Consider the following 12,381-nt stretch of genomic DNA (forward strand, 5'->3'; position numbering starts at 1 on the left):
ACCAAGAGCAACAAAACTGTTGAAAGACAGTAAAACCGCGGTTCCTCGAAAAGGAAAAGGTAAAGATTGGATCTTAAAAACCTACCGCACAAAAGCAAATGTAATTCGCAAGAGAACTCTCAAAGTAGTTGAAAGTGTCTCTAAAGGAATATCTCAAAGCTGTTGAGAACATTTCAAATTATTGTTCAAAAGCCCTTAAGGTCAAAAGAAAAATCTCAAAGATTCAGAAGATAAAGGTTATTTCTGAAGAGATAAAAGACCTGCGCAGAGACGGAAACTGACTCTAGATTTTGGCTAGAAGCCAAAAATCATCATGGAATCCATATCTCATCAAGACATGTAGCTTGATAATTTAAGTCAACGGAAGACCTAAATTAGTTTTCCGGAATTGAAAACTGAGAAGGATGGAAACATTCATGGTTCCCGAAACCAGACAAGACGAATAAGATTCCTCTAGTCTAGTTGTGTCCATTAGCATGCTTCAGGAATCCATCGACGGATTAAAAGCAAGCAAGAGTTAGAACCTTCGATCGATAGAGGCAATCAAAGAAGTTTGATTCCTGAGGAATGAAGAAAAATCTTGAATCACGAGTTTCAGGAAGGTAAGTGGGAGAAACAAACCTTCCGAGTCCGTATGCAGAGTACATACAAAACATTGAGTGCGACATAGGATGTTGTATAACAGTAACAAACTGACTCAATAAAAGGACCACACACAAGGATTAAATGCCATTTTGGGCATCTGAAGATCTATAAGCATAGATCAAAAAGATGATAGGATTAGAGAGACACAGTAAGCTGAGATGCTTGAGATTTGAAATCGAAAATCAAAGACTCGGAAAAGTCTAAAAGAATTTCGACCCAAAAACTCATGACAAAGAGCGTTGCAACACTCGAAGTCTGAAAGACACCGATGAGCAAGCACGCGTGAGAGAGACATTTATGTTCGAAAACATAAAGTCAATCATGTTGGACATGATTAGCATTTAGATATCCAAATTCGGATTGGAAAACCGAAAACACTACTTTGAATATCCTAAAAGGCTAAAGGATAAAGTAGTACAAAAGTTGAGCATGTCATCGTAGCAAACTTCCAGACATGGATGGAAAGTAGGGCTAAAAGTTTTAAGCCGGAAACTGTTGCAAATACTATACAAAGAATTAAAAGCCTTAACTCTAGTAAAAGTTACTATAAATTATCAAGGTTGAAGATGGCGATCTACAAATTAATTGATAATTAACAAAGTTCAAAACGGACTACATACGTAGTCAAACTAAACTGTCACCTAAGACATAGCATGAGACTCATACACAGTCTAAGGCATGAGGTAAATTTGGAATAAACCTCGACGAGTAAAACTGAGTGGGTAAAAGGAGTTTTACGGAAGAGGCTCAGATTTACAACTCTCGTTATCGGAACTAATAGAGTTATTTCACAGTCGTCTAAATTTGGTTTAGTATTTAAACGACAGCCCAACGATAATAAAACGTTCCGAATAGGTTCGTCAGATACGTGATCTGATGAATGAAACCCTATTAAGTGAACTTGGAATATTTATTATCAAATCCTTGGTCCAGGTCATTGCATGAACAACAATGACTCACGAAGACTAGCACGGGAGTCGATGGGATAGCGCAGTTTCATGGGCTATAGGAATAGTATATTTTATTCGACTACGTGGGTGTGTAAAAGGTTTATACACTGGATAACCCTCAAATGAGAAGTACATCACTCGTGATGAACGCCAATATTTCTCAAAAAGACAAGATTGGAGAGATTCCTCAAAACATGAGTGCTCCACTCATCTTATGTAAGGAATGTCCGACTTTAGTTCCGTCAAACACCGCGCCGTAAAAGGAGGTTATAAAGACAGGTACTGGGAAGGACAGGATAGACATGAAGTTAAGTGGGAGCGCAAGAATGTATTGCGTCATCCTAATCACATTAGGTACAAAGTGTCTCAAGGCCACTTGATGAGTAGCAACTGAAAATGCGTGGCCGCGCTCAAATAGATTAAAAGTTAATCGTTTGTCTTTTACAATTTTACTCGGAGATGAAGAAAGTCTGAATGACGTGTTGTATCAGATGGGATACTAAATTGACACGGGAATCGAGGCATTGCACTTGTTCTAAGTCCAAGTGGGAGTCTGAAGGAGTTGAAGGAGATGTCCTTCGACCAAGATGGCAATGCGAGCAATTTGTCGGATAGGACAATTGATGTGGAAGATCATCAAATCCGATTGATTTAGGGGTCGTAGAGTTGTAGCTAGAGACCAACAACGATCGTCGAATTACGAAGTAATTCGCGGCTAACTTCGATCGGATCCTACAACGGGTTACACATAAGAGTGACAAATTGATCTAGGATATGACTAGTGGGAGTGAGATATAATCGTGGGAGTGTCCTATAAACATATCTCATAGGCCTAAAAAGGAATTAGGCAAAGATAGTACAAAAAGGCCAAAAATAGGGTTTTTGGGCCTAGACCGGTTCGGGTACTTCTAGGGCTCGGATTGGGCTTAATTTTGGAGGTTTAGTTGCTGATATAATAAAAATTATATCTGCCAATTTTCGTGGTGTTTGGACGCTCCCTCCTTAGGGAATTGAGAAAATATCAATAGTTGCTATTTTCGACTATTTTCCTAAATCTTATTCGAAAGGGTGTTTTGGGAAACCTAAAAGGAGGTGGATTCTTATTAGGGTTCTATATAAACACTCTTAGGGCAGAGAATAAGGTGTGGAATTTCTCTCTAAGCTTTCTTACTCTACCACATCAAGTAGAGAGGTGAAAGTGAGCTAATTCCCATTACTATCTATCTAGTCAAAGAAGAAAGGTGTTCTTCTTCCAACCACCATTGGAGTTCTAGCTAAACAACAAAGGTGGGAGATCAAGTTGATTTCTCGTGTCCCAAGTAGAAGAGCTACGTTTGAAGCTCTTGGTCTTCTCAAAAGCGATTGGAAAGGTTCGAGGGAAAAACTAGCGAATAAGGTAATCGATTATCTAGTTTTGCTTAGTATTATTATAGGCTTATGCATGTGATTCTGGGAATACTAATGTAGACATTAGATGTCTTATTTCCGCTATTGACATTAGTATAAGGGTATAAAACCCAACACCTCGTGCTTAGTTACCACCATTGAGTTTGGAACCCTAAATAGACTGTCGGCGATAAGTCGGGGGACGGTGAGGATCGCGTCAAGTCGTCTTTCCCATCGCTAAGGATATGATACGCTCTAGACACACAATAGTAATGCCCCATTTCCCGTTACTGTGTAATTTAACTACAACTCTGGCTCGCATCCATTAGTACCACGTACCACTAGGTTTAATGATGATCCAAAAAATGGTCATCAGTCGACTACAGTTAATAAGTCAAGAAATGACCAAAAGCCTAGCGGGTCAACCCGTATCAAGTCAACAGGAAGGTTGAATCCGAAAGTGGTCTGCCTCTCAAGCCCAATGGGTAAACCCAATGGATATAGATACTGAAACCCGAAGATGAGACATTCGTCAAGTTCAAGTTGTGGAAGACCTCGATTAAACAGACTGGAAAATCAATCTAACACTTGAGGACTGACAATGGGATGAAATTTTGCGATAATTTAATAGGTTATGTGGGGCACAAAGGATAGTGAGACATCATACGTGTGACACTCCAAACCTTAGCAGTTACGATATTGTCCCCGCTTTAGACACCTCACACATGTACGGGGTTGTGTTCTTGGCGAAGGCTCCGCGAATACCCCAAAAGGCCTCGACACTTACCAAACTTGAGCGTACACCTATAGCTCAGGTTTCGGACACTCTCGTGAGCAATGTGGGACTATCAGAATCCCCCACCCTCAGCGAAGAGCCGTCCTCGGCTCTAATACCACTTGTGACGCCCCAAGCCCTAACAGTTATCGATATTGTCCTGCTTTAGACACCTCACACAGGTACGGGGTTTTGTTATTGGCTAAGGCTCCATGAACCCCCCAAAAGACCTCGACACTACACCTATAGCCCAGGCCCCAGACACTCTCCTAAGCGGTGTGGGACTATCACAATACGGTTCGAAAGACACCACAACAGAATGGTGTGGAGGAACGTATGAACAATACGCTAGTGGAAAGAGCTCGTTGTATGCTTTCAAATGCAGGGCTTCCTGAATTGTTCTGAGCTGACGCAGTGAACCTGACATCGTGTCTGGTGAAAATTTCTTCGTGTACATTTATCGACTTTAAAACTCAGAACAAGGTATGGTCAGACTATCCTGCAAATTATGAGAATTTAAGGATTTTCAATTGGCGACGTATGCACATGTTAATGAAGCTAAATGGAATTCAGGGCGAAGAAATGTGTGTTTCTTAGGTATGAGTCTGGAGTAAAGGGTTATCGATTGTGAAATCCGGATGAGAAATCAAATAAGTTTCTTATAAGTAGAGATGTTATTTTTGATGAGTTATCCATGGTGCTCGGAAAGAAATAGTAAACGGTTGTTGATGCTCAGAAGAATGTTGGTAAACATGCGGAGCAGGAAAATAACGGGGAACATGTGGAATTTGAGATAGGCACTCGGGAAGAAGTCAGACCTCAGACAGATGAGCAAGAAGAGGAAGATGAACGGAATATGAGGTTCATTAAAGTCTTGCGTGGACACCAGAGAGATATGGTATGGCTGATATAGTTGTATTTGCACTTAGTGTGGAGAAAAACATAGATGAGAGTGACGCATGCACCTACAAAAAACTTATGAGGAGTGATAAATCGAGACAATGGTCTTTTTTCATGAATGAAGAGATGAAATCTCTTAATAAGAACAGAGTTTGGTAATTAACCGGGAAGCCTAAGGGTTAGAACATTGTTGGTTGCAAATGCGTTTTCAAGAAGAATGAGGGAATCTCAGGTCTGGAGGATACACGATACGAAGCACGGTTTGTGGCCAAGGGTTTACACAGCGAAAATAATAATTATAATGGATATTTAGTCCAAAAATCTACACCTAAACACATATTTAGTCCACCCTAATATTAATATAAGGTTTTAAGCCAAAATAATAATTATAATGGATACTTAGTCCAAAAGAACCTATCTCTATAGAAAAACAGATCTCTATAATTTCTATTTAATCATAATACGTCGGTAAAGTCAATGCACACTCGGACTTTACCGTTCTTCTTCGGTACGGCAACAATGTTTGCCAACCAGTCCGGGTAAATCACTTCCCTGATTATAACCTTTTATATAAGAAAACCCCACTTTTGAAAATCAATCCCCAAAATTCCCTTCCTTTTTTTTCTTAGATTTTCTCTCTCCAATTTTCTATCCCGTAACTCAAACCCTCTTTCTTTCTCTTTCTATAACAACTGAAACCCTCTTTCTTTCTCTCTCTATAACAACAGAAACCCTCTTTCTTTCTCTCTCCAAAACTAAAAACCCTCTTCTATAACTGAATGGAGAAACTTTCTTCCATGACTGAGTAGTGAAGACGACTACCACCGAAAACCACCATCGTTTGTCCATCAAGGTTTCTATACTATTCTATTTAGATTTTTTCAATTGATTCTTGTTTTGTTTCATAAATAACGTGTTATTTATGGTTAAAGTGTCATATTTCATTTCATTTTTTTTTTGTATGTGTCATACATAACATTATGTATCTACAATGTTTCTTTTATGTGTGGGTAATAAGGTCTAAAAGGGAAAACTGAGTAAACTTTCTTTTTCTAGGAAGATTGGACCTTAATCCCTTTTTAGATTTTATTTTGGGCCTAAAACCCATGGACCCTTAACAAAATGAGTAAACAAATTAGATTTGTTTCACTAAAATTCACCAGATACCGAGTATGAAAGTAATACAAAGTTCATTTGAATCAAGCACATCGACAAATGGCTTGAATTAGCAAATTGATTGCGTAAGAGACTTTACGACTCAAATTTAATAATGCTTCTCGTCAGAAATATATAGTTTATTTCATCGTTTACTTATGGTTAAGTATTGAATGGTCGTCTAAGATAATAAATAGATTTCAAATTGGATTGTTAAATGTGAGACTTTTTTTTGTTGAAAGTTAAACGTGTGATTTGATAAATAAAAACGTGTGATCTCTAGATTCTTTTGGAGTATATGCATAACCAACTGGTCACACAATTGTTGGCCCACATACAATACAAATCATATTTGATTTGTTTTCTTCACCCAAATTTAAACAAACATACAACATTATTCACTCCATAAACCTAGACGGTAATATATAGCGAAAATACACAAGTTATACACTTATAAAGCAAATCCAACAAAGAAGGCAACGTTTTAAACACCACATTTCTGATAGAGATGATCGGGAAGACGGGGTTTAGCAACTGCCGTTAATGGGATCTTTTTAGGCGAAGAAAGCCCCCAAATTTCCTCCATATTCAAGTCTTCTGAAACCATTTTCTCCGGTAAGTTCCACACAAATCCATGTAAAAGATTAGCCAAACTCGATTGGACTACCTTAATCCCAAGCGGATAACCCAGACACATCCTTCTCCCCGAACCGAATGGCAGTAACTCAAAATCATATCCCTTAACATCGATAGAGTTCCCAATAAACCTTTCGGGTTGAAATACTTCGGGTTCTTTCCATAATGTCGGGTCCCTCCCTATCGACCATGTATTAACAAATGCTCGTGTTCCTGCAAGAATATCGTAGCCACTGATCTTACAATCTTCGCGAGCTACACGGGGTAGTAATAATGGTATGACCGGATGCATCCTCATTGTTTCTTTGACTATTGCTTCAATATATGGTAGTTTTGAAATGTCTTTCTCATCTACCCATCTTCCCTTTCCAATCACTCTGTCTAGTTCTTCCGTAGCCTTTTTCATGGTAGTCGGGTTTTTTAGAAGTTCAGATAATGCCCATTCCACTATCACTGCCGAACTTCCAGTGCCACCCAGAATTAAGTCCTGGAACCATTTGAGTACAGAAGACAAAAAACTATCATTATGCACAAAGAGTTCAGATAATGTCTTTCTCATCTACCCATCTTCCCTTTCCAATCACTCTATCTAGTTCTAGCTTTAACAATATTTTGGAAATCGAAAATAACAATTTTCATTTACGAGATTGGCACAAAGAATTTTACGGGGAGTTTTACTTTTGGGAGATGCTAGAGTTACAAAGGATTTTGACAAAAGAAAGTTCCCAGCTGATGTGGCGGTTGTGATATTCATCTCTCAACGGTCTATATTTAGTCAAAGTTTCAACCCTTAACCGCCACATCAGCTGGAAACTATCTTTTGTCAAAATCTTTTGTAACTTTAGCATTTCCCTTTACTTTTACACAATGAAATAATGGAAAGCATTTCCCTTTACTTTTACACAATGAAATAATGGAAAAAATTTTACTTCTAATTTTTTTTAGTTTTCAAAAAATAATTGATGAAAAAATATAGTTAGTAAGATGTCACGTCGGTTTCTATTGATCAAATTTTAGGTAAGACCATCAAATTTGTTTACTTATATATTATATTTGTTAAATTTAAGGGGTTGAAAAATAAACAAGCTTACCAGTGTAAAGGCCTTGACACTTGTTCTTGTAAACTTAACATCAAGATTAGGATCATCAACATGTCCAAGTAACACATCAACCATATCTTTAGCAACAAATTTATCCTTCCCAACACTTTCATTCTTAGCATTATGTTCATCAAGAACATGTTCTAAAAACCTATCAAATTTCTTACTTAAAACCTTCATCCTCTTCACGTAACCTTGTAAATCCATAAACCCTAACCAAGGAATTGAATCTCCTATATTTAACACCCCATTTAAATAAAAGAACTCCTCTATCATCTCCTTAAATTTAACTTGTATAATATTTGAAGATTTAGATATATCATCTGCTTCTTCACCCAAGTACTTCTTTCCTAAAACCATACGACTAATCACACTCAAACTCACATTTAAAAGATGGTCTTTCAGACTGATCGGGCCGTTCGATACATATAGCCCGTGTAGAAATGAACGAACTTCTTCGACCCGTATATGCTTATACGAATCGAGACGTTCAGAAGTAAAGAGTTGGGAAATACACATTTTACGTGCTTGACGCCAATATGGGCCGTATTGAGACCAAACAATATCGGAATTGTTATAAGTTGTGTATTTTCCTGCAGCCGTCAATGGTCGACCCGAAAAAGTAATGTCATGGGTTGTGAGGATTTCTTTAGCCATGTCTGTTGATGAAGCTACAACAACTGGGTATGACCCGAATTGAATTTGCATTAAGGGTCCGTATTTTTTTGAGAGTTTGTCGATGGAACGGTGAGGAAGAGATCCAATTAGGTTTAGGTTTCCGATGACGGGCCATGGTTTTGGACCAGGTGGTAGGTTTAGCTTAGGACGATGGAAGTAGAAGAGTTTTAAGAGGAGAAAAAGTGAAGCAAAGAATACTGCTGGGTATAGAAACCATGGTGGTATTTCCATTTAGTGGTGGTTTGGGTGTTTTTCTGAAAATATTTTTGGTTGTTCCGGCAACTGTGTGTAGAGTGGTGATTATGGTCATGTGGTGGTGAAGTGGTTGGGGGTGGTGTTATTTATAGTTGGAAGAGGAAGACTTGTGGTGGAAACAGTTGAGCTTTATTTCTATTTTAATTTTTTTTTTTTTTTTTTTTTTTTTTTTTTTTTGAGAACTCGACTACGATCCCACAACAAATTTATGACATTATTTACTTTGTTTATCGTCTAAATTACATGGGATAAATCTTGATGGCAAACTGCTTCCACCGAGACTCGATCCCACAACCTCACGGGCTTAAGAGCCCCCTGCACCAAAAGTTTTGGATCATTTCTATTTTAATTGTTGTGATATTATAAACAAAAAAAAGAAATGTATCACTTAGAAACATAGATAAGGTGAACATGAGGATCATTTCGGATGCAAAAGTTTAATAAAAATCTCTATTAACCCCATTATTAAGTCTCAATTGAAATTCTTCTTCTTAGAGGCGCGTAGAATAGATATCTTCTAATAAAAATAAAGAGTTATTTCTCTTTTGGCTTCCCAATTTTTGATCAATTTCTTTTCTGATCTCTGTTTTTCGTAAATTCAAAATTGGTTCCTTTTTTAAAACCGTCACTTTACTTCGACATCTGACTTTTTTGTTTCCCTAATTACTTTCATCTAGAAATAAACTTTTAGTCGTTGCTTCTTCCTTCTTGAGATCCTTCTTTCTTTTTCTTTTTCTGGTTCTTCTTTCTTCCTCTTCTTTGGTCTTGAGATTCACTATAAATGCTAAGATCAATATCATTGCCTCTAGCATCTAGGAAATAAGAAAAAAAAAATTAAAAATACCCATAAGATAACCTAAAATTCTGATCTATAAAATCATAACACGTCGATGGTCTCCACTACTCTCGTTCATCTCATCGCCACAAGTTGTTCTCATCTCCGTTCTATCTCCATCAGAGGTTTTAACTCGAACTAGCATTCCTAATTCTTATTTGATTACTTCAAATCCTTTTTAACAAAGTATTCTAATATTGAACAATGGCAGAGAGACTGAAGGACAAACTTGAATAGTTCTTAATTTAATTGCTAGTTTGATCAAGTTTCAATTCTTATACTTTCGTTTCTTTGCAGTTTCATTTAATCTATTTCCCTATCCTCTTTCTAGAAATTCAAAACCCTAGGAAAAGAAGTACATGTTTCTTTTTGGGTGTTTCAATTTTTCTTGTATGCTGGCAATCACCTTAGAAATCTTTCATGTGAGTTTTATAAATGTGTCCAATTGTAAGAACGAAGAAAAATTACCAGAATTGAAACTATTTACATAATTAAGATCCTTGATTTCTTTGGACGTACTACCCCAATGATTCTTCAAAATGACAATGGACCTTGCCCTCTCCTTGCTACATGTAACTACTTCCTCCTTTTCTTTTCATTTTCTAGGGCTGTAGTATGTTAGTTCATCTATCTCTTGAATCATCATTCATATCCTTCTTAAATGTTGGTTGATCTTAGATCTTTCTTTTTGTTTGCTTAATTTATTCAGAGACTGAAGTTTATCGTATTTGGAGTTTTGATAACGATTTTTGGGGTTATCATATTAATAGAGCAAGATTGATTTTGAATGATACTTTATTCATCTCATATGAGGAGTATATATAATGTTACATGGTAGACAAGAATAGAAATAGAGATTAGGTTTATGTTACAATTTCCTAACATTGGTAAGTATATATTTACAGATAATATTATTTCCTATATAATAATATTATTTCTATATGATAATATTATTTCTTATATGATAACTAGTTATAACCCGTGCCCTTAGGGCACGGACAATTGTGTCTTGCAAATCATAGAAAGTCAATGATTTTCGACCTATGAATATGAAGTACATCACATTTACAAACAATAAGACACAAAAGAACATTGGCGAACATAAGATCACAAATTAAAAATTAAAAATTAAAAATTAAAAATAAGTTAATAGTGTTTAATTCAAAAAAGTCTGAAATTGATAATTAGTTTTGGAAGCAGCATAAAAATTCACAGAAGTTTTGAGGTCGTATAATGAAGGTAAAAATTCATTTGACTTTTATAAGAGGTAATTCGAATTGTTCAAAAGAATTGATAAACAATTCATTTTTATTGAAATCTAAAGAAGAAATCAAGAGAAAATTTATAACAAAGAAAATCCTGTTAAAAAATTACCGGCAAAGATATATATATATATATATGCGTATCTATCTGTTTACATAATTTGTAAAGTCTTGTTAAAAGATTATAAACTACCACTTAATTGACTCTTATTTATCTCAATTTTTTTTTGAAAAGTAAAAAAGATAATAGATTTAAATTGTAAAATCAGAGAAAGAATAACAACTAACTCTTCAAAATAGATGCTTTTCAAATCTAGTAGAAACGATACAAAAAGATTGAAAATCAAAACTTCAATAAAAAAAAAATCAATTCTTCACTTTAGAAAGATTAACATAGAAAGCGAAAATAAAGTAGATCGATAGAGAAAGAGCTACATGTATAGAGAATGAGATTTACCATACAACAATTGTATTTACAATTAAATATTTCAGTAAACTTATGGAGAATACACAATATTAATAAAAGATCTTTATATACTGAATTTTATGTATTAATCATACATTACTAATTACATATTAACAAAATTAAGAAAAACTAATACTAAATCAACTAAGAAAAACTAATGTTGAACCATCGACAAAAATTTCTTCTACTAACAAATGAGAAATTTAGTAAGAAAGAGGGAGATAAAAGTGTAAGAAAGAAAGATTGTAGGTGGAAAGTATATATAGAGAAAGGATTGGGAGATAAAATTCATTAATCTTCGTCTTTTATAACCGAAAGACAATTATTTTTTGGAAAATTATGGGGATAGAGAGGTTATGAGGGAGATATCAAGGTTTAAGATTTAAGGAGATTTTAGGGATTAAGATCTAAGGGTTATGTTTTCATAACCTAAAACACAATTAATATTGAAAAAGTTATAGAGATAATAAATTGTGAAAATGGTCATTAGTATAAAATTAATCTGTCATTAATTTTATGATGGTGGTTATAATTTGAGATAAGAATTAAGGGTTGAGATTTAACTGTGGGAACTGAACGGTTAAAATTTATCATGGGTTTGTATAATAGATTTAGTGAGTGGGTGAACGAATTGTATTTTTTTAGGTAGGTAAGAGATCTAATGGTTAATATCTGAGAAAAAACACAATAGACGGTTAGATTTATCTTTTGGTTTGTCCCAGTCAGCAAAAAACATTGCGTTTTATATAATAGATATTGGGTGATTCATGTTTCCATGATTCACGCCAACACATCTATCTCTTGAATCATCATTCATATTTCTTAAGGCCGCGGCTTTGGGGAATAAAGAAAATTCTCCAGAGAATAAAGACTTTTCTTAAAACTAGTCAAATAAGATTGACTTTTATGTTTCTTTTTTATTGCCAAGGGGCTTCTAATTTTAGCAGATGCTATAAAAAAGGCTCCTTCATCTCATCACCTCTCTCTACCACCTCATCTTCTCGCCACCTCATCATCTTCTCCGGCGAAGGTCGCCGGCCGGCCAATTTTCCGGTCGGCGACCTTCAGACATAAAATAAAAAATAAAAAATTTCCTCTCTCTCTCTCTCCCTAACACTCCGGCGAAGGGAGACCTTCGCCGGAGGTCCGGTCTGTCCACGAACAGACCTTGAAGGTCTGTCCACGAACAAACCGGATCTGTCGTGGACAGACCTTGAAGGTCTGTCCATGGACATACTAGATCTGGTCTGTTCATGGACAGACCAGACCTCCGACGAAGGTCTCCCTTCGCCGGAGTGTTAGAGAGAGAGAGAGAGAGAGAGAGAGGAAGAAAGGATT

At 36.0% G+C, this 12,381-nt stretch overlaps 1 protein-coding gene across 1 annotated transcript; it reads right to left on the minus strand.

Annotated features, from left to right (window-relative positions):
* Positions 1 to 6,136: 6,136 nt before the first annotated feature.
* Positions 6,137 to 8,636, minus strand: LOC147568623 (trimethyltridecatetraene synthase-like). Its single transcript, XM_086655032.1, has 2 exons — positions 7,539 to 8,636; positions 6,137 to 6,934 (listed from the first exon to the last, which is right to left on the minus strand). The coding sequence occupies exons 1-2, from the start codon at positions 8,454 to 8,456 to the stop codon at positions 6,296 to 6,298; spliced, it is 1,557 nt and encodes a 518-aa protein (XP_086511158.1). The 5' UTR covers positions 8,457 to 8,636; the 3' UTR covers positions 6,137 to 6,295.
* Positions 8,637 to 12,381: the final 3,745 nt, after the last annotated feature.

This window comes from Eschscholzia californica, unplaced genomic scaffold, assembly GCF_041429995.1.
Source record: "Eschscholzia californica isolate CP2 unplaced genomic scaffold, dmEscCali1.0.p SCAF_1, whole genome shotgun sequence".
Classification (NCBI taxonomy): Eukaryota; Viridiplantae; Streptophyta; class Magnoliopsida; order Ranunculales; family Papaveraceae; genus Eschscholzia; species Eschscholzia californica.